This window comes from Passer montanus, unplaced genomic scaffold (assembly GCF_014805655.1).
Source record: "Passer montanus isolate IOZ18808 unplaced genomic scaffold, ASM1480565v1 scaffold48, whole genome shotgun sequence".
In the NCBI taxonomy this organism is placed as follows: Eukaryota; Metazoa; Chordata; class Aves; order Passeriformes; family Passeridae; genus Passer; species Passer montanus.
The window spans coordinates 2,732,567-2,755,706 of record NW_024369707.1 but is presented as its reverse complement, the minus strand read 5'-3'; the positions used below and the strand labels follow the sequence as shown (position 1 = coordinate 2,755,706).

At 36.1% G+C, this 23,140-nt stretch overlaps 2 protein-coding genes across 5 annotated transcripts in view; one reads left to right on the top strand and one right to left on the bottom strand.

Annotated features, from left to right (window-relative positions):
• The window catches only part of TRPC1 (transient receptor potential cation channel subfamily C member 1), a 21,093-nt gene extending 6,737 nt beyond the window's left edge, over window positions 1-14,356 (top strand). The window contains exons 7-14 of one of the 4 annotated variants that reach the window (XM_039722230.1): window positions 560-896; window positions 2,422-2,561; window positions 4,714-4,857; window positions 7,416-7,591; window positions 7,750-7,951; window positions 8,480-8,674; window positions 9,497-9,745; window positions 14,221-14,356. In XM_039722230.1, the coding sequence (XP_039578164.1) occupies window positions 560-896; window positions 2,422-2,561; window positions 4,714-4,857; window positions 7,416-7,591; window positions 7,750-7,951; window positions 8,480-8,674; window positions 9,497-9,724 (1,422 nt within the window). In that variant the 3' untranslated portion in view covers window positions 9,725-9,745; window positions 14,221-14,356. Of the gene's footprint in view, window positions 1-559; window positions 897-2,421; window positions 2,562-4,713; window positions 4,858-7,415; window positions 7,592-7,749; window positions 7,952-8,479; window positions 8,675-9,496; window positions 11,439-12,679; window positions 12,865-14,220 lie in introns of those variants that run through there. The other 3 variants (XM_039722231.1, XR_005629007.1, XM_039722229.1) reach the window with 3 other exon arrangements.
• Window positions 13,770-23,140, bottom strand: part of PCOLCE2 (procollagen C-endopeptidase enhancer 2) — a 22,719-nt gene continuing 13,348 nt past the window's right edge. Inside the window, exons 5-9 of the mRNA XM_039722238.1 lie at window positions 22,857-22,993; window positions 21,427-21,581; window positions 18,103-18,186; window positions 15,962-16,129; window positions 13,770-14,329 (exon numbers count right to left, since the gene is read on the bottom strand). Of these exons, the coding sequence (XP_039578172.1) occupies window positions 14,193-14,329; window positions 15,962-16,129; window positions 18,103-18,186; window positions 21,427-21,581; window positions 22,857-22,993 (681 nt within the window). The 3' untranslated portion in view covers window positions 13,770-14,192. The remainder of the gene's footprint in view (window positions 14,330-15,961; window positions 16,130-18,102; window positions 18,187-21,426; window positions 21,582-22,856; window positions 22,994-23,140) is intronic.

Genomic DNA, 23,140 nt, shown 5'->3' with positions numbered 1-23,140 from the left:
TAATTGAATAGCCCCTCTGTTCCAGAATGGCAGCACTTTTTATGCCATCAATATGCAACTTCCTCCATGCAGTAGGTTATTGTAATTTTTGTCCCTTCATAAATTATAGCTGAAGTTTTCTGTGCTGGAATGCAAATGGATATTTGTGGGATTCTAGTACAAGGACCAAGGACAGAGTGGAAGTTTCCTTTTCAAGCAAAATCCATTTCTAGTTGGTATTTGCAAGAGGTATATAATTCTGTCTGTTCTACATCTCTAGGCTTAAACTGTTTGTGAAACTCTTGAAATACATCACATTTATAAGTCATAAGCTGTAGTTCTGGAATGCCCTGCAACCAGCATTACACATTTCTGGCCTGCATTCATCAAGCACACTGAAGTATTTCAGTTTCCTCTGGGTTTGAGCATAGCTTGCTTTTACTACAGGGCTTGGAAAATAGGAACTTTTTAGTGTGGTATACATATGGTTACAAAGTTAATTTTCATGATGCAACTTTGTAATGTGTGTGAAGAAACCTGAGAGTGATTCCTTGTTTGTTTCTCCCCCTCCCTCCCCCAGTTTGTTGCCCAGTCCAACTGCCAGCAGTTTCTCAACACGGTGTGGTTCGGGCAGATGGCCGGCTACCGGCGCAAGCACACCTGCAAGAAGATCCTGACTGTTCTGATGGTTGGCATTTTCTGGCCACTTCTGTCCCTCTGTTACTTGTTAGCTCCTAAATCTCGAGTAGGTCGAATAATTCACACTCCTTTTATGAAGTTTATTATTCATGGAGCTTCATATTTCACATTTCTGTTATTACTTAATTTGTACTCGCTTGTCTACAATGAGAATAAGAAGAATACAATGGGACCAGCCCTTGAGAGAATAGACTATCTTCTGATAATATGGCTTATTGGTAGGTATGATTTGGGTGGATTGGATGACACTTGCTAAATATATAAAAAATGTATGCTAAATATATAAAAAAAATGTCAGTTTAGTGGTACATCATCAATAGGTAACAACTCAGTCTTTCATGACCGGTTCTATAATGCTTGGTTGGAAAAGTGGTTAATAACAAAATTTGGACTTGCTGCACAGTTGGTACTAGGTGGTTTACAGATAGAAGTATATATTATGTGTGTTTATGTATGCATGCTCCATCTTACAAAGAGATTGGAGATGTGCATTTACCTCATGCTTGTTTCAAAACACAAAAAGAAGTATTATTTTCCCAAGTTATGGTTTTCTATGTCATTGTCACCAGTTTTCATAACTGTACCAGAAGGGCTGCATGTCACTTCTGGTTGATGCAGCAGAGGGAGCACAGGTATAATTTTTGTTGAGTTCTCAAGAACTTTTGGTTGAAAGTTCATAATTTTTACCTTGTTTTTGGTTGTCTGGCATGCGATTGTTTTTACATTAAAATTTCTCTTTCTTAATGTAAGGTAATTAGATATGTATCATTTGTTTAATTGGATTTATAAAAAGCAGTGATATGGTAAAAAACAACACAATTTTTATTTAAATAATTCTGAGGGTGATTTATTGGATATTTTAGGGTGAGAGGATTTTTGTGTAATGGTGATTCCTTTCACAATTGAGCTGTGTTAAAACTGTGGAGCAGTTCTTGCAGATTTTGGAAATATGTAGTAACCCACACACAAACACAGGCAGGTCTTAAAAGAAACTTGAAAACTTCAAATTTTGAGTACAAGTTAGATTCCTCCTTTGCTTTGAAATTAAATATTATAATTTTATAAATTCTTTTGTTCCATCAAGTCTCCTGTAGACAAAGTGTGTCATTAGGTGGTCTTGGTAATTTTAATTAAAGGCTATAGAAATATATTTTTTCTGCATGTAAAATTATAATGTGGATTTCAAGTAAGATTTAAAAGTTGTATCTAAGCAACATAATCATTAAAATGGGGTTATTTTTCACATAATTGAATCTCAAGTTTTTAAATAGTAGTTACATTTATAGCTTAAATGTTTATTTTGTAATGACATTGTACTGATTCCTTGAAAATATTCTAAGTTGATTAAGAACATATTTAGAAAATATTCTGCAAAATCAATGGGAATGAAAAGAATAAAGTAACAAGGATTCACTTACATTATTGTATTCCACAGTTCCATTAAAATGCTCCCTAAAAATCACTGTCAAAATGGCCACAGCAGAATTTATAACACTTTGGGTTAGTAACAAGTTTTGTGTTGTTCTGAATGGACTTTCAAAATCATGTATACAAATGTCTTCCATGGGAAGATAAAGCAACAGAACTCCAGTTCTTGTGTCTGTAAATATCATCTTCGTCTGTATTTCTTTTCACAATTTGTTCTGTAACAAATTAAGTGTAAAACACATGGCGATCATATGTAAAGTAATACCTGTTCAGTGCAATGGCTTCACTTCCCTGGGTTTTATTTTCTTCCTGCAGGAATGGTGTGGTCAGATGTTAAGAGGCTCTGGTATGATGGTTTAGAAGATTTTTTAGAAGAGTCCCGTAACCAGCTTAGTTTTGTCATGAATTCCCTGTATTTGGCAACTTTTGCCCTCAAAGTCGTTGCCCATAACAAGGTGAGCACCAATCTTCATAGACCAAAGCTCCTCTGGGGCTGACTGAGCAGGTGTGGTTTTAGTACATTGCTGCAAAATAGCTGAAGATGTGTTCCACGTGGTGTGCTGGGAGTAGGGTGTTGTGTGTGGTTCAGTGCACAGCATCAGTAACAGCCTCTGATGGGTGCAGTGTGGGCTTTGGCCTTCAATCTCTGTGTGGTCTGGCCATGGAGGTGTCAAGACCTCGGGTCTCGTTGCACCTTGGTCTTCAAAGCACCATTGATCAGGCAAATGAACACATCAGGACATGTCCAAGTACTTGGAAACCCCAAACAGAGCTACTGTCTTCCTTGTAAGAGCTGGCTGGTCTTCCAAATGGTTTGATTTTTGTTTAGGGAAATGCATCTCATCACATTGGGCAGGAGCTTGCCTGACTCCACTCAGAACTATGCAAAAAGCTGATAGTATCCTCTGTGTTTGGATTGCCTGGTGCATTTTTGTTACAGAAAGTTTTATTTAGCTTTTGATTACATATACTCAAATGTCATAAGTGGTGGATTTTTAATTGGTTTTTGCTTGGTGCGGTTTTTTTGATTGGGGTTTTCTTTGGTAGTAAGGATAAAAGCCCTGAGACAGTAGAAGAGCCTTGTCTTGTCTCTATGAAAAGCCATCTGGATTTGATTGAAAATACAAGTTTTGAAAATGGTCATTGCCATTCTGTTGCATGTGTTGTTAACCACACAGCACATGGCAAACTGCCAGACCAATTGAATGTGAATATTACAGCAAAATCCAAGCCAGTGCAGTAGCACTGTTATTGTGTCTTGAAAACTGCAAGTTGACAGCTGTCTGGCAGTTGGGAGGGAAATAAACGGGTTTATTTCTTCCCAACTTGGTGTTTGGCTCATTTTCCTATCCTAGCATTGATTCAGAGGCTGGTAATCGTTTGGAAAGGAAGGTTCCATTTCTTGGGAAAAAAATAGAGGGAGAATGCCACATTGGGCTCCTTTCCCAGCCATTTGCTTTGCAACCAGCATGTGTCTAGTAGTAGTTCCTTTGCTGAGATAAAACCCATCGTTACCAATTTTAAACTGTAACCTTTTTGAACATGCAGGACTCCTGTCCTATACAGTAGGCATGTTATGGGGGGTTTTCCCCTTTTACATGGCCAGATTTATTTTTATAGTTTATTAATCATATGGAAAACAATTTTAAACTGTAACCTTTTTGAACATGCAGGACTCCTGTCCTATACAATAGTTATGTTATGGGGGGTTTTTCCCCTTTTATATGGCCAAATTTATTTTTATTGTTTATAAATCATATGGAAAACTAAGTAAAAAGGTTCAGTTTGCATCTTAGATCCATTATAGGCCCCAAAGCTGTAAAAAATAAAGGAAGAGTCTCTGTAGCAGAAGGATTTGTAAGCGTGCAGTTGTAGTGTGTAGCAAAATTCTTACCCCTATTTCTTGCCATCTTTGTGCAGCAGACTTTTGGGTGTTATTATAAAGCAGCTCAGAGTTCCTTGGTTTTTGAATGTCCATTTTGAGACAGCAGAAGCTGGTAATATAAATGCTAAGTGTTCTCAGCCAAACCAAAAGGAGTTTATGGATAGTCCCTAAAATAAGTTGGATAGTACTTGGTGAATAATACATCAAGCAACAGTTTACTTGTAACTCCTATTCTCTGTAGCCATTCATAAAATCTGTTGAAGGAACCCCAAGTCATAAATCTTTCCAAAACTGTTTAAGATCAGCTGTCACCACACTGCAATTGCAGGTGTACCTTGGTTTTCTTTGTAGCATCTCAATATTGTTTTTGACTGAGGCCTGTTACACAAGGCAGTGCACATGTTTATATAATAACGTTCCCAAGTCCCTGTTTCAATAGACCGTGGGAAACAGAGTAGAAGTGGAAGCAGAACAGAGGAATAAATGGTTTGAACAAGTGAGTGGCAGAGTTAGGTGTTCAATTTAAATTCTCTGATTCCTGGTTGCCTCTGGAATGGCTTTTAAAATGCCTTGTCTGAAAGAGGTATGACACCTTTGAGTGACATATGTTAATTTATTTCATGCTCTTGCCTGTTTTGGAAGTAGAAGTAGGGAGAGGTGTATGGGTTCATTTCTGTATTTATAATGCTAGTGATCTCAAGTTTTCCTTTTTTATATTGCAGTTTCATGATTATGCTGAAAGGAAGGACTGGGATGCATTCCATCCCACCCTAGTGGCAGAAGGTCTTTTTGCCTTTGCCAATGTTCTTAGTTACCTGCGTCTCTTCTTCATGTACACCACCAGCTCCATTCTGGGACCACTCCAGGTGAATATCATTACTGTTTGAAAAAATATTAAACATAATTTGCTATCAAGAGTCATATTGAAAATAGGAAAAAATGTTAAAGTAAGAAAGTGAAAAGTAGAAAGAAGTGATACTGCATTGAAGTTTGATTTTTTAAAATTAATCTCTTGTGTAAAACATACTGATTCAGGTGGGAAAAGGTAAGAAAAAGAGTGAAAGACCTTGTGTGGTTCAGTTAGGGTATTTTTCCATGATAACTGTACCTATGCTGTCTTTTTTGTTTTCATCTGTTCTAAGTGTAACATACCAGCTAAGGTCCCACATTTTGGAATGTCTAAGGATCAGGTTCTTCCTGCAAAGTTTTATGCAAATAATTGCCTTAGCTTCTTATTTCTAAAGAGATAGATGAATAAGTGTGTAGCAAGGAAGATTAATCAAAAGCCTTTCTGTTTATGTTTGTGATCTCATTAAAGTTGACCTTGAGTTGTGCAAATTGCTTTTGTTTGAAAAATATAAATCTGTCTAGAGTATTGAAATACTCACCTATTTATTGGCAGTTAGAAGAAGGGAGAAGAGGTTTCTTCTTTCTTGGTATTTGTTAGAGCCTTCCAGTAATGATGACAGTAAAACCTCCCACATTTTAATTATCTAATTTTCTGTTACACATTTTAAATGGAAATGTACTTGCACTTTTGAAAAAAATACTGAAGTCTTGATGTTGCATTAAGCATTAGGGTTGTACAAATTGATTAAACACATCTCTCCACATTTTAAAGAGATTCACTGTTTAATGTGCATGTTTATTTATGTACTAGATCTTTCACAAGTTTTCTATTAGGAGGCTGTGTTGTGAAATTTTCCAAGTAAATAAAAACAGTCAACAGTCACCCCATTCAGAGGCACACAGGAGCTTACGTTATTACTGCTGGCCAGTAGGGCTGGTGCAACAACTCTTACAGTATTTTCTGAAAGTAGGTCACAAAGTTCACATGGTGGTAATCAAATATGGGATGGAAACCCAACAGTGGGGGGTGGGGGAAGGCAGCTACCGTGTTCTCTTGGCTCTTAGAGTTATTTTTAAGCTTTCAGTTACTTGACTTATTGGCTAATAAAACCTGTAATAATCCAGATTTGTAAGTAGGCTGTGTGTGGTGGATTTTATTATTAACAGAAGGTAGAATAGTACTTCCCTAGATAAGATAATTAGATTTCAAGTACTTAGAAATTGTAAATACTCAGAGAGGGAAAGCATGAATCTATGAAGTAAGCAACTGGCATTTGGGATGGGTTGTTACACTCTCTTCCAAACAAAATAGTTTTGGGCATTTTGCACTTTTTGTGCATTCCTGTTTCATCTACTTTGTCCCTCTCTTGGCTGGAACCATGTGTTAAAGGGAAAATGGTTTGTTGTTGGGATTTGGGTTGGGTTTTTTTCATTGGAGGGTCAGATGTGATGAGACAGTTCAGTGAGGAGTACAGTGATCCTCTGACCAAACATGCACAGAATTGCTGCAGAGCTCTGCCCACAGCTGCAGAATCTCCATGCCCATTACAGACTGTACAGACTGAATGTGCTGTGCTGCAGGAGGTACTTGGTGAGTTTCCAGCAGCAAAGGAGGGAGCAGGAATTCATCTCCCAGTAGAGCTATACTTGAAAAATCTGGCAGTTGTGTTACAGTTCTGGACTATGAACTGGTACTGATTTTGATTCATATAGGACTGGGTTTTCCACACACTGATTTATATAGATTAGATCCACCCAATCCCACATTACATACATTTGCATTCTTTATAATGGTACACTATTCTGAAGAAGTTTGTAGGAAGACTAATTAAATTATATAAACAGTTTATGCTGTGTCTGTGTAAAAATTTGGGCTTATGTCAAAAGCAAATCAAGGTCTTTCCTGTATTGGAAGAAATGACAAGCATATGATTGGGTTTTTTTAAAGGTGCTTTATGTCTAATGTTGCAAAGTTCTGTATAGGATATTTTTAATTGAAAACTAATGATCTGAATTTACTTTCATACCTTGCATGCTTTATCCTTCAATTTCTATGTGTCTACGCTTGTCTATTTAAAATCACACATAAAATGTACAGTGAGCTAAATTTGTATTCTGCAGATGGGCTTTTGTATACTCTTTTTTAAATTGGTGATAAATTATTCCAAATGTTTTGATTAATTCAGTGTTCCAAGTGTTTTCTTAACTTTCTATGATGGCATTTATGTTCAAATCCATTTCATTTACTGCTTCTGTCTGTTGACCTGTGAATTCCTTATTACCATTGGTATTGCAAATAAGTAACAAGGTGTACATACTATTGCTTATGGTTACTTGGAGGATACTAATTTTCTAGGTGATGTTCAAATTACTTACCTATTCTTTTTAATATCTAGATTTTTTCTCTGAAAAACAGTACAAGGTTATCTCCTGACCTTAAGTGCTGTTTAACATATCAAAATTTAACTTAAATATTTAAAATGTAAGTAAATTTTTGTTGCTCAAAGGCTGAAGGAGAGAACACAAATAAAAATAACTGTGTTTTATTAAAATTGGAAATAAATCTATTTTACAGATTTCAATGGGGCAGATGCTACAAGATTTTGGAAAATTTCTGGGCATGTTTCTTCTTGTCTTGTTCTCATTCACAATTGGATTGACCCAACTTTATGATAAAGGATTTACTGTGAATGAAGAAAAGGACTGTGCAGGCATTTTCTGTGAACAGCAGAGCAATGACACATTCCATTCGTGAGTTTGAGATCTTAAAATAACTGTATTGTTTTAGCCTTTGATCCTTAGTAATTAAACAGAACGGGATTTTTTCACTCATCTTGAATTTATGTTAAACACTTTTAGGTGTTTAGGTGTTAGGTTTACCTAACCAGATTTTTCCCTTGTTTCTGTAGGTTTATTGGTACATGTTTTGCTCTCTTCTGGTACATATTCTCCCTGGCACATGTTGCAATCTTTGTGACACGTTTTAGCTACGGTGAAGAATTACAGTCTTTTGTGGGTGCTGTTATTGTTGGGACCTACAACGTGGTGGTTGTGATAGTATTAACAAAACTCCTTGTGGCAATGCTTCACAAAAGTTTTCAGCTGATAGCAGTAAGTGGTGTCGATTAATTACCAGTTACCTGTATCTTTGGATTTTACACAAATTTCTTCCTATGATGTGTAAACTCGTGGTCTATAGACCTCATGGATGAGCTCTGTCTATGTGCTCATATTTTTCCTTCAAATAAGAACTTTTTATTTACTTTGATTTTAAAAAAATGTAGTTTCCACATTGAATATGTAAAGGGCTTTGGCCCGCTGAGAATTGATGGCTTTCTTGATACAATGGCTGTTCAAATGCTGTTTTTGATATGTGTGGTGCTTTGGCATTTGATCTGGGTATTGATCTATACCTTCTGAATTTTATACTAGGAATTGAAGAAAGATGTGCTTGTTTAAGGTATTTAATATTACAATATTCAAGCAAGCCTATTAAAATACTCTATAATTTATCTATTAAAGTGCTATATAACCAAAATTTTAAAATAGTCAATTTTTCAGGTATGAGCAAATTAAACTTACAAAATAACCTATTAGTATTTCTGTTTCTTTCCTCTGTTAATGTTTCTGATGTTTTAGAATCATGAAGATAAGGAGTGGAAGTTTGCTCGTGCCAAGCTTTGGCTTAGCTACTTTGATGATAAATGCACACTCCCCCCACCTTTTAATGTTATACCCTCTCCCAAGACCATTTGTTACCTTTTCAACAGTCTCAGTAAATGGATCTGCTCTCATACATCAAGTGGCAAAGTGAAACGTCAGAACAGCCTCAAGGTGAGGAATGATTGGGCAGCTCTGAGCTCTGCAGCTGGAAAGGTGCTGCTTGCTGAAATGAAAACACAGATTGCTGCATGAAGCTGCCTCTCAGAAAGTGAATGCTACTAAGAGAAATAGGAACTGTAGAATAATGAGTATTGCATCCAAGATAAATAAGTGTTACTTATTTCTACTTATGTAAGGTTTTATTAACTTTCTGGTTTGGAAATTTCAATCCACTTCTCTGCAACTCCCAATTCCCCCAGAAACAGTCTGAAAAAAATGCTTTGATTGAATGAAAACACACAGAAACCTCAAGGAAGTATGTGCTAATCTCAAAAACGGTGAGGTTAGAATATTCTTTGGAGAAGGTAATTTGTTTTAAACATACTACAGAAGTGTCAGAATAAATAACCAAAAAAGATCACTGAAGCCTCTCATTGTTAGGGAAGGGATTTTTTGTTTGTTTTATAAACATTTTTTGTACCCTGCAATTTTGCATACTAATTTTACCTCTTCTTGCTGATGAAAATAGCACTAAGTAAACAAATTCAAGCACTTTATGGAAATTGCACTGAGAGACCTTCAGGGTTATGGAACTCTTGATTGCTTACAGAACAATTACCAAGGCAGGTAGATAAAAATTTTCAGTTTTGTTGGTACAGCAGATTATAATTTAATTTGGATTTTTTGGGCAATTTATATGTGTTGTATATTTGTGTACATTAGGATGTATTTTAAAAATAGTTATTTTGTTCATGTTTGTTCTCTGTAGAATTGTATACAGGCTTTAGGGCTCAAAAATCACTTCCATGGTAAATATGTTTTGTTTGTTTAAAGGAATGGAGAAATCTGAAGCAGAAGAGAGATGAGAATTACCAAAAGGTGATGTGTTGCTTAGTCCACCGTTACCTGACTTCCATGAGGCAGAAGATGCAGAGTACAGATCAGGCCACTGTGGAAAACCTCAATGAGCTGCGGCAGGACTTGTCAAAATTCCGGAATGAAATGAGAGACCTGCTCGGCTTCCGAACTTCCAAATATGCTATGTTTTATCCAAGAAACTAAGACCTAACTTTGAAACAAAAGGTGTGTGCTTTTAAATACCCATAGGAGAAAGTGTTGACCTAATTCTGTTGCCAGATCATATAGGCAAGATTATTGCACAAAAATACATTTGAAAATGCGTTTGTGTGACTTGCAGCTCGGTGCCCAAGTGGTCACAATGAATGCAAAAACAGATACACTAATTTTCTTAACCTCTTTATCTTGGTGTGTATATAAAATTTGTATATAGGAGTTTTTTAAATGTTCCTAAGACTTTCTGTGGCTGTCAGGTGTTAGAGCTTCATAACTAGCACAATGTGTTTCTTTCTTCTATTTTTGCCGTTTGTTCTTTTTTGATACTTGTTTTTCAAGTTGTGGGAGAAGATAGGCTTTTTAAAATGAAAATCCAGCCTGTTTATTTTTAATAGAAAAGTCAGATAAAGATAATAGAAAATTTCCAGCACGGTTGGAAATGATGTATGACTGTAGGTTACAGTGCAAGTGAAGACTGTGTGGCTCTGAAAGAGGCGGTTCTAGTTTTGTATGATAACACTGACTGTAAACTAACATTTCTAGAATGCAACAAAGCAAATCATCAAGACTTTTTACTTTTGTGGGAACATTGACATTTTGAACACAAAATAGACCAACCATTTCTTGAATGTTCATGGTTATGTGTAAGACAATCAAACCCTGCTTGGATTTTTCAGCAGTGCCTCAATAGTATATTTTAATATATATGTTAGGATTGAGAACAGAATTTAAAAATTAATCTGTGAACATTTAATGTTTAGTATCTTGGGTTTTTAAAATCTAGATAAATTATGTGAATTACTAAAACCTGTGATTTCATGAAAATGAGGTGAAGCACATGAGTGCTATTGTTTGCAGTGCTGAACAATTCCTGTACACCATTCTACTCTTCTTTCTGTGAGGTCATTGAGTCTTGTCATTGAAGAGAGGTATTTTAGAAGGGTCTGCTTGGCACAGGTTTTACATATCCTACTTTGAAATTTTGTTTTCTTTTTCCTGTTTTTTACCAGAATTGTTGCCAAGCTAGATTTTTTTTTTTTTTAATGTCAGGTATAATGAGTTTTCTGAAAATAGTTTATCTGACTTTGCTTACAATGGACAGTAAGGGCTTTGTGGATTTTCTGTGCTAGAGAGTCCTATATGGCTTTATATGCTTATATATAATTCAAGCTGACAAACTGTAACTGAGAAATGTGAAATTCCTGTATTTTTAATTACAAATTAAGTATATTTATGACAGCTAAAGGATTGATTGACAGTTTTACTGTTATGATGGTGCTCTTCTGAAATGGTTGTGTGTCCAGAAGGCGCAGGTAGCCATTGTGGTCTTTGACTACAGTTGATTTTGGGAGATTGACAGACTTGGGGCTTACATGAATGTTTACTTTTTTGAAGGAATTCTTATAAAACTCTTTCTTGTAAAAGTAAAGGTAATATATTTTCCATACTATGAAATTATGTATTTCTGAGCTAGGTTTTAATACTCTGCTTTCAGAAGTGTTAGAGTATAGAGGGATACTGATGTGTATTGGCTGTTCTTGGGAATAGGAAGTTAATCTCCTGGTTCAAAGCAAAGAGGATCTCTGAGTTTTGTATTTGAATTGAGATCTCATGTTTGAATAATGCACCAACATAAAAATTATGTGTTGTATATGTTATGTATATTCAAGAAAGGAAGCAAATAAAAGCTCTTTGAAAAATACTGTTGTATTAATATTTGTCATATTGCAAACACATTATATCAGTTACCACACTGAAAGTATTTTTTTTTGCCATGTTGAGGTAATACCTTTAAGGAAGGTAGCTGGTATTAATGTGTTACTGCCTTTTTCCTTCTGGACCCATCCTGTTTGGCTCAGTGAAATGGCTTCATGCAGTGCCATGAAATGATGCTGGTTCCAGACCAGCTGGGTTGGATCCTAGATGCACCATCAGCTCTTTGGCACTGGGATGGTTAGTTCTGGGACCTGGGGGTGTTGACAGTGAATGAAGGAGCTGATGGAGCTATTTCTGAGTGCTTTTCATGCATTGAGCAGAGTCCATCAGAGCTAGCTTGGTCAGGGTCTTTGGTGCTGTGTTCTGCTACAGTGTAGATGGCCTTAGGAAGAACTGTTGCACTTCAAGGCTCTCAGGGGTTTTGGATTGGGAGTTCAGAAGTTTTTATTTGTCACTGAAATACAAACCTGCAGAATGAGAGAGAAAAAAGTTTGTTCTCTGCCATACCTCAGTTATATCACATTATACATCTCTCTTTTATTTGAAAGCTGCTGTGCTCTTCCAAGCTTTGTGGCTACTAATCAGTACCAAGTGGTCTGTACTAAATTTTTTCTCATAATTTAGATTTTTCTAATTCACGTGTGTTCAATATGCTATTACTTTCTCATTTGACAGTTTAATACAGGCTGTTCCAAGGTCTCTCTTATACACACTCACAGAATAATTCTAGACAGGCACAGAAACAAAATTTTACATGTAAAAAAATTTGGGGAAACTGGAGTTTACTTGGCTGTCGGACTCAGTTTCCTTGTGCAAAGTTTTCTGCAAGTCATGAAAGGACTAAGAGTTTTGAGAAAACTGGAAAAGGTTTTTTTCTTCCCTTTCATATTAATGTCAGTTTTGTCTTGGAGCCAACTTTGCTTTGGTAAATGAAAAATGGAGATGAAAATTTTTATGCATGCATTTGGAGCAGGAAGGTCAAAATCACTGATCACTGAAAGTCAGCTTACTTTACACTTTTGCTGAACTATGGTCTTGTTGTTTCTGTATAAATTATTTCAGAAATCATGATTAGATAATTTTGATTCTGTTTAGTTGCAAGATGGATTTCAAATTTTTTAAGTTTACAGGGTTTAAAAACTTGTAACCATTGTTACCTGTGTTTTGTAACCAACTCTTACTTGAGAAAACTGGCACTGCTCCATGTTCCTCTGTTCCCTGTTTCAGGCCTACTGCTACCAGTGCATTGATGTGGGAAAGGAACTGGTGTAAAGGGAGCATTGAGAGGAGCAGGCAGGAGCTCTCCCTACCTTCCATTTGGCAGATGATGAGTGAGCTGCCAGTCCTTTCTTGCCTCACTGAAAAAAGCTGCATGACAGATGGGCATGTCATCATAAATAAAAATAGATTGTTTTAGTTCAAGACAGCTCCGAGCATGATTTCCACATTGCTTTTCCCCAGGCTGCTGCCAAGAAATGCAGAGAGTGCTGTGCATAAAATCCCTTAGTCTGCACAGGAATTAATGCTGGAAAATTAAAATTCCAATTTAAAAGTTTTAAAATCACAAAACTACATCTGCTTTGCAAACAAATGTTGCCGTTGGTTCCACAGAGAAATGCTGTTTGGTTTGGTCAGTCGGGCAGTGCAATCTTTGAAGTGTGGCTGCAGCATTGAGCTGTTGGATGTCAGCTGCCAGCAGAGCCTCTCTGTACCTCTGTGCCCCCCTCTGATGCTTTTGTCCCCAGCCCAGCTACCCATGAAGTCTTTGGAAGAGAGGCTGTTGTGCTGCCGAGCTGCATTACATGTGAGAATCCCTCAGTGAAGGGAATGGCAATCTGCACTCCCCTGCTGGAATAAGCAATGGCTACTTCAGCAGGGACTGTTTTATTGCATTAGTTTCCTGCCCATGGCCACAGATTATCCAAAGAACTCTGGTCTGGTATTTATATACAAGAAAAATCAAATGCTTAAAGGGATCTTAGGTTCTATTTGCACCTTACCACCCCTAAATTAATTCCTACCTTCCTCTACCTCAGCACCTTACAGAACTTAACAGTGACATTTACTAAGTAGATAGTCATCAATGGAAAAGAAGTGTGGTGCTGTTTTACAGCTGTCTAATTCTTTGAAGAGCTCCTGTTCTGATCAATGATTCACTAACTTCCATGTAAGGAAAATCAGACCCTTAATCAGCAAGGAAGAGTAGTGTCAGTTACAATGTGCAAGGCCCAAACCATCAAAAGCACATAAATGATCAAAAAACAGTTTCTATGTTTAGCTGCCCCACTTTATAAATAATTAATAACTAGTCGGTGGATGATTTAATCTTAAAATAGTTTATTAAGCACTGATAATAATGCAGAAATTCATGTAATAAAACAACTTTAGAGAAAAAGCTAAGTTGAACTGAGTTGCTATAAATATTGCACTTAGAATTCTTATTTTACGTACAAAACTCCTTAAAAAATTGGACAGTTATAAATTAACATCTTCCAAGTAATTGGAATTTGTATGTTTGAGATCAGATGGCTGTGCTGCAAATCTTCGGCTTTCAGCCTTAGGAGGGTCTGGTCTCATCTTGTACATGAAATGGATTTCACTTTGTGCCAGGTGTGCTTATGTGGACAGGAGGGAAGGAAGGGTCAGCGTGGTCAAACTGTTGGCAGTCAGTTGTATTTCCATGACTTATGCTTAGTTAAAATGATTTTTCAAGACAGATGATAGAACGCAGCTGCAGAGTTCAATTTTGACATGTTTTGTTTTTCAAGGCATTTAGGATCTTTGAGTTCTTAGTCTTAAAACTCATGACAAAGCTGTTGGGAAAGACTTTGCCTCTACCATCTTCTTCTACCTGGCCCATGATGATATAGTTTAAACCTAGAAAGGAGAGAATGAGATTACAAGACAGAAATCTGGCACATCATTTGGTAAGTATAGTTCTTTACCTGTGGTTTCTGTTCATTTCACTGTTTGTTACCAATGCCTTCCAACATTTTTTCCTTCCTACCTGCAACATTTACTCCCTTACCCATCTTGGCCATGCTTGTTACACCACAAACTAGAGTTATGTAAAAGTCAAGCAGATACACAGCTAATTGTCTACTACATACTTAAATATGTAAGGGATACTCTTTAAACATAGACTGTTGAGTCTGAGAGGCACTAGAAGTGCCCATCAACACTTCATAACCTAACCACTGTCACCCAGGATGGACTATGTCTCATTAATTTTGAATATTTTCACATTTTCTCAGCTTGTAGGTTAATGCCCTTAAGGAATAATGCTCTTAAATCTTTTCATTCCCTTTTCCTCTGCAGAGATGTAAATATTTTCTAGATACATACAGAAGCATTCAGGCAAGGTGGACTTAATGAGTGGTAAGACCTGGCTTTGGACAATTCAATTGGATCTGTGTATTTTTATGCCTTAGAAAGGTTGGGGATTTGCAAGGTCTTGGGCTGGAAGGAATGGTATCACAGGGATAGAAACAGAAAAGTTCAGATATTATGTAATGGCTCTTAAATAATTCATTGAGATTTAGGACGAGAAACAGAAGTGTGTGGTTTGGAGCCAGAAGTCTGCCTAAAAGGAGACAGTTTGCTTCACCAAGGACATTATTATGTCTATTATACACATAATAATAATTATTATGTGTAGTTTTCTGATAACTAAAGGCAAAACCTAATTTCTCATAATAATTGTTCACTTTGTTACTGCCCACTTTGAGTTAATACGCTTAAGCACTGGTAGTATCTGGAATGACATCAGGGGTTTTTTGATGCTTATTAAATTGTTTCCTGCTATGACTCTGTTTATGTTCTCATGTTGTACCTGTTTACTTATGAGCAAAGCTAAAAATAGTTTTATTTTTACTGAGCAACTTAAATAAAAAATGTTCTCAATATTTCTTTTAACACCTTTACCACAATTAACTGGAATTTATGTTGGTTAATCTCTGTATAATATTATTTAAGGTACCTTTTAGCAGTACTGGCTGTCTGCAGATATAAAGTGGGCTTAATACTATGAGTATTTTTGTGAAGCTATAAATACATTCAGGAGCTACACAACAGTGGAACTTGATTTCTGCCATTTCCTGTGAGAAATGTGATCTTCTAGGTTTAGCAGGCTGTTGTCTTTCCCTTATAAACAACTGTGTATAAAAACTAGCTCCAAAATGCATACATGTAACCACAAAATCTATCTCAGCTTCATCTGAGAGATGAAGCTGAAAATCAGATTTTATCTTGCATCATGTGGCTTTTAAAGAAAAAAGTTTTTCAAAATCCTGTGAGTTCACTCTATGCTAGCCTAATCCTTTTCCAGTAAAACAGAAAAATGCAATAAACCCCTGGATTACTGGTTATTTTAAATTTATTTTAATATTAACTGCTGATTATAGAAAAAACATGGTAATTTTATTGATTTTTGTGGCCACATTTCAAATAGTAGTTTTTATAACTGTTATCTTTTATAAACACACAAAGCAGTTATTACTGTGTACTTACCTCTCCTGATGAGAGGACACTGCTTACACATAACAAGAATCTTGGCACTCATATTCTTGCCAGCTTGTTGGATTGCTAAATTTCCCTCTTTATATACATTAATGATGGATATTGTTGCATGCAGACTGCCAGCCCGTGTTACTGTTGTGATTACAGTTCCAGTTATTACTAGAAGAAAAGACATTTGATATATTTGGTACATTTTTATTATTTTTAGACATAAATTTTGAGGCATCATAAAAACTTATTAAGTATATTAGTGCCTAATAAGGAAATAAACAGTACTGGGAACACTTAACTAAAAATATAAGTATCACTGCTAATAACTAACTCACTACTGTCAAATTTTGGTGGCACCAAATATGAAACTGTTCTACGATGTGTCAGTCTCCTGCAAGCCCAGTTCTCTAATTTCAGTTAAACTGTTCAATTTAATACTACTTTTAATGAGTTACTTTCAAATTGTGGAGGAGTTGAATTGAAACTCCTGTAGCCAAAATGTGAATTCCCAGCTCTCTGACACTCCCAAATGAGTAGCAGGGAATAGTTAATGCCCTAAGAACTAGATTTTAATCTGCCTGAGGCCTGATACAAACTTACTTATTTCAGCTGAATGTAGTTTCAGATCTCTAGTTACCAACATATCTCCCAAAGACCTCTCAGTAGGAAAATCAAGATACTTTCTTTTCCCTAGGATGACTAAATTAACTGGTAAGCCAACTTTATTTATCCAAAGGAAGTGGTGATTGGTATTAACAATTTGGTTTCTTCTCAGGTCATCTTTTTACATCAGATATTCTACCCTAGGATAAATTCTATCCTCAATTACCAAGTAGGTACAGTCAGATTTATTTTACAAAACTGCATAATCCACATTTTGGGATATTGTAAATTTTTACATTATCTTCCCTTAATGCAGAGCTTTTAATTAAATAGACCGTTCCAGCTCAATCAAGAGAGAACTGTGGATGTTGAAGTGCTGGGTATTGCAGCTATATTTCTAGGAACAATAAAATGAAATGCATGATGAAGGAGAAATAGTTATTATTTTCTAAAATCATAAATTCTGCAAATAAACTTCAAGTAAATAATATTCTACGAACAACAGACTTCCTATTCCTACCTTAGGATATGCTTCCATTCACAGTAGCATATAAAGTATTTTTACTCTCACTCCTGTCACAGAAAAGACTGAAAAATGTCAACTATTTGACAGAAGATGGGAGAGAAGAATGTGATTTATTATTGTTATGCTAGAGGAAAAATACAAGCTTTATGTAGTATCATTTACCATGAGCCACAAGAGCTGAGGTGTGATCAGTAAGAGGAGACCATTTATGGATTGGGTTTTTTCCCTACCTGTTTCTTTTGTAGGACCAGCCTGTGGGGCCTGCAGGTTGGAAGGGGCTCCCTGAGTCCACCCTGCTCCAGGGTACAGCCACAGCCTCCCTGCTGCTCGGGCACCATGAGGCAAAACTGCCCTCACATCTCCTCAAATCTCATGGGATTAGCAGTGCAGTAAGAAAAGAGTCAGCTTAAAATGAAAAAAGGGTGGTGGCAGGGAGTTTTCCCATCAAATTGCCAGGCATGTTATAGGGATTAAAAAAAGACTGCAGGATTAATATGGGAAAATACCCTGACACATAACTGAATAGATCAGCAGTGACAGTGCCACACTAATACACAGCAGACACCATTTTTCCTGATTGATTTATGTCTGTGTACAGACAGCAAAGCTTGGAAGCTTCCATCCCTGATTTATTTTCAAAGCATTTTGGAAGTCTATGCACTGTAATGTGGAACAGTCAGCAGGTGCAGCACAACATGTATTGGCTGGTTACAGAAAATGGAGATGACAATACAGCAACTGAATCAATGAATCCTGGGGGTGTCTTACATTGTCATTTGCTTCTCAGATTAAGAAGGTATGTTTGTCTCCTATCTATGCAGTGTCTATTTCAGAATATCTCCAAGAATGTACTGAGTGAAACACAGGTACTAATGTCAGATACATACATAAGTTGGTGTAAAAATATCAGCCTATATATTAATGGAAACCCAGAACTACATTTGGGAAAATTTCCTTGCATCTAAAAACACAGTAGAGAATGGATAATTAAAAAGAAACTTTGTTTCCTTACCAAAGTTGCTTGAACAATAATTGCTTTCCAGAGTCCCACTCCTTTTACACTTCTGCTGACACAGGGCAACTGTAGGTTTCACAGCTTTTTGAAGAGCAAAAAGGAAATTGAAATTGAAATGAATCATTTGATACAAATAAAAGCACTGTGTTCAAAAAAAAAAAGAAGAAAGAGGAATAATCCTGATGTAGGCATGAACCAGACCTGGCATTTCAGGGGATGAGCACCACAGTAACAATATTCCTTCTCTCTGCTGTCACCTCCAGTCATTGTCTTGTCAGGTTTCTCAGCTGTGTCTGTTCTAGCAGCCTGAAGCAATGGGATGTTATTGAAGATTTGTGTGGCATCTGAAGTCTGCCACTGCTGTTGCCATACAGCCCTACAGAACAACACGATGTTACAGTAACACTTCCCAGGGAGGGAGTGGCCTTTTATTGGAAATTACTGCACTGTGGTGAAAGGATCAAATTCCTGACCCTTTTTTCCCAAATTTTTCACATAGCTTCATGTCAGGTAGAGTTGCATAGTTTTTCTTAATGACAGTTTGAAACACAATGTTTGAAATATGGATTTAACATTAGGGATTGACATTTCCTTTCTGAAATGGAATGCTTTGTTTATAAACAACTGAATACACTTGGCATCTTTTTCTTACTTGGGTGGATGTTCATAGTCTCTGTACATCATTCCATGTAACATTTTGGGATGCAGTACTTTAAGGTTTTTATGTTCTTTTCAAATTTGTTTGGAATTAGTAACATAGGTAATGGAAACATGGAGGTGACACTGACAGATTAAAAAAAAAAAACAAACAAAAAAAAACCACAAATCCTTATATAACCTTCATTTCCAAGAAAAATTAAATTAGTTGTGACAAGTATCTTTGTAATTTTTTACTTCAGAATGGAGCATTTTGCAAAAGTTTTATTCAGCCTATATTTTTTGAAAAATAACTTCTGACTAACTTTCAATTATACTTTATTATACTTTTATTCTTATACTTCTTTTTAATGGAATAATTATCCAAGTTTCTAAGAATGAACTAAATGATATTAAAATTACTTTGCCTTTAGTGCAATGGCTATGACTGTTAGAAGATCTGCAGTGCTCATGCAGATATTTGTTTTTCCTTTCAAATCTGAAGTTTAAAGGTTAGGCTTCATAGTTTTTCATTTATTTTGGGCTGGTGTGTTGCTTTTTTTTCCCCCAGTCTTCTTGGTATTTGAGTCTTTAGAAAGTTAAATGCCTCCCACAAGGAAAAGTGTTTTAAAGAACAAGTTACTACGTCAATGGTACAGGTCTGGCAAATGATTCCTATTTTAATGCTACACACAGCACACCAAAAATTTAGAATTTAATGTTCCTTGAGGCTTTTACGTTAGTGTCCATATGTAGGAGGTTAGGAAATCCAGCAGGTAGATGAGTCCCATGAGCATGGTAGCTGCCAAAAATCTGAGGTGCTCTGATTTTTCTAAATTTAAAAGTGGGATTATGCATTACGAAATAGTCTTATTTGGTCCTTTTAGTTCACTTTTTTCTTTTTTTTTTCAGTTCAGTAAATTTTGGTTGGTGATCAACTTTGCTATGACTTGTCAGCAGAGGCTGCCTATTGTTTACGAGGTACTTAAGCAAAACATGAACTGGAGAAGAACTGAAATAAAAGTTTAGTTGCCTACCACTTTACATGTAGGCACACTGACAGGAAAATGCATGACTTTATCCAATGATATAAGGAAGTCAAATACCTCACCACAGGTATTGGATGAATCTTCATTACTTTTACAAATCTATTTATAGCATTTATTTATTTCTGGAAGTACTAATATTTGTATGTTACATAAAGACTGACATAATTCTTGAAAGAGCCTACTGAAGTTTAATACTTTATTCGTGCCTGGAGTTCTGTGCAAGTTTAAACAGCTCTGATTTGCAAGATAATAAGATGGCTCTCTTTGAACTGGACACTTCTGAATACAAATGGTTGCTCCGAAATGTAACTGAACTGTAGAGGTTTGGTTTGCTTTGGTTTGTTGTGAAGATCAGAAATGCCTACACTGTGCAAAACTCATCACACCTTGAAAGGACTTCTTATTTCTGTCTGCCTGACAAGTCTTTTGAACGCTTTGCCTCTGTTGTCCTTTCTCAGATGAATCTGCATGTTTTTATTTTCTAACACTGATGCTGTCAAGAAAATTGATTTGGAGTTAATTGGTAAATTTCACCTCTCTTGCCTGTGCAAAACCCTCAACAGGGCTACTGACAGCCTGGGTTATTGAGACCAAGTATTTCAACCAACAACGTCGTTAACAAGTGTTTTAGAGTGAAGAAAAGCTGAATTATTTATTGTTAGAGTCACATCAGAATGATTTACAGGTCCCTATGATGTCATTTTTTTAATGTTTATTTTCACCTATTTTGAATACCTTCATTAGCAGGATTAAAGCACCGCAGCTTCTTGGTTTCCTGCTGGCAAGCCATTGCTGCCCTGATTTGTGATATTTTTAAGTACAAATCAGGTTGTGTCTTGCAAAAACATCATAAATAATTTGGTTTTCTGCTATAATTGTATCTGAAATGCCTCACATTCAGGTTATAGAAATTCTAAGAATTTATCCCTTCAATATCTCAGTAATGAGGTGTTTTTGGCAGCACCTTCAGAGAAATCCAGCTCTGATCTTTCATATATGCTGTCTAGTGTTAAATACAAAAGGAGACTTAGTTTTAGTGAGACATATTTCTCTGTGAGTTCCAATCACTAAATATTTTCAAATAAAAATTATTCTAGGAGAGTGTCATATTGACAGGGTCTTGACAGAACCTGAAGAGGGCTCAGTTGGCTTCCATACCAATTTTGCTTGATCTTAAAAACTATGTGAAGAAAAATACAGTAAGATTTTTACATATCAACTTGTATAGAAGAAATATTTCCTTTAAATAAAACTATTTCCCAAAATATTCAGAAATTTTTATTCAACAGAATTTAGTTTCTCCATTTCTCTATGGAATGTGCTAGTTAACTGTCCAAAATTGAGAAGAGAGAGGAAAATTCTCTCAGGTGGATAAGTTACTTTTACACTCTTTTATTACTTTTGAACTCTTGCCTGGATAGATTTCATTTAATAATGTTAAGTGCATTCGCCCTTGAGTATATTCCAGTACTCCCTCGAGTATGTTAATTTTAATTAATTCCTTTAACATTTAAAATACTAACAAGCTGTAAAACTTGAATTTTTAATATAGTTTCTATTTTGTATTTCTGTAATTCTCTCCTTGTCCTGGAATAATTAATTTTATAGGAAATGAAGTAGAGCCAGTAAGACTTACTTGAGGTAGCAGGCACTGTTGTGGTTGTAGGCAGAGCTGTAGTTGTGGGTAACTTTTTTGGTCTAAATTTATAATGGCCAATAAAACCATCAGCTGTTAAGCTCAAATCAGATAAAAACTGAATGAGCAACTCATTTTTCTCAGACAGAATAGGCCTGAAATAGAAAACCAAAATAAAATATTTCCATTCTTTCACATGTCAAAGCCAAAAAGTATTAATAACATTATTTAAAATAAAAAAACAACACTCCAGACTAATACTGAAAAATACAGGATTCTTCGCTCGCATGTCACACACTGGTGTTTTGAGGATGAAACTGGTTTCCATTAATCACCTAAAACTCTTGATTCCTGAAGTTTATGTCAATATGAGTATTGTTAAATTCTTCCCAGTGACTTCATTGCAAACTTCACTTCCATGAAATGGAAGGGGTCAGATTAAGAAAGTGGGAAAATACATTGAAAAACTCCTCAGTACACAGGGGAAGTAAATGGGGTGTTTTAAAATTTGGTTTTGTTTAGTGAAAAAGATATTGCACAATTGGAAGGGCTATGAAAATTCATGAAGTACTGGATTGTGCAATTCTTCAACAAACCCAGCAAAAATAAAATGTTTTGGGTTATTACTTCTGTGGGCTCACTTTTTGTCAATGATTAGATATCAATTACCCAGGACTTCTTTGAAATCCCTAATGAGGTCTTTGAAGTAAAAACTTGTCATTGTTTCCCCTTTTTTTTGGCAGATTATCAGAAATCAGTTTACTCTGATGGCCAGGTCTGACATAGCAAAAAGTAAGGGGCTGATTAACTGTAATTCTCTGGATTTGCAGCTGCCAGGGTGGTTGCCCAGATTAGACTTTCCTTGCTGCAGTATTGACACAGCCTGTGGACATAGGAGGGCACTGATTATCAGCTGCCAAGAGCTTTGTTCTGCTTCCTGAGCACCAGGACTACAAGGCCAAATCTGAAAAATCTGACCCAGTCTGTGTATCCTGTCTTTTTTAAAAGGGCCAAGAGGAAAATGAGTCAGATAAAGTGAGGAATGAGCCAAGGGGCTAGAGAGCTCAGCTGGATCCTTGTCCTTCAGTATCTATAATCAAAACATACACATAAATGTTAGTGTTCAGCCACCATTACTATTGGTGCCACACCAATATCAGCAGCACTGGGACTTGCACTGGTGTTGTTACACACTGGTCTCATGAGGCTTGTGGGACAGCAGAGAACATGGGCTGGAGCCAGGGTTAGTCATGGAGAGAGAGAAAATAGAGGAAACCTAGAAAGAGAATAAGAAATTTCTACATGTTCAGTTGGAGGTACAAAACACTGCATTTAATTTAAAAATTAAAATCTTTTAGAAGCCTTGGACAGAACTGTTAGCAAAATGACACACAGTGGCAGTGAAGCTCCCAACTAAAGGAAATACTTACGCTGGTGGGCTGTCTCCACAGTACTTCCCAATTCTTTTAGCATCATTGATTTCCCCACCATTAAACACTGCAACGTAGTCATATCTGCAGTAGTTGTCTCTCTCCACATCAAACTTCTCAAATTTTAACTCTATTAGCTAAAGGGAAAATGGAAATAAGTCATTTAGGTTTTGACATGCAGAATTTATTAATACTTATTGCAGTAAGTGACATCTTCATATGAAGTACTATTTAATTTTTCTTTCAATAAAGGAAAATTCCTTAATCCACTTAATTGTAAAGTA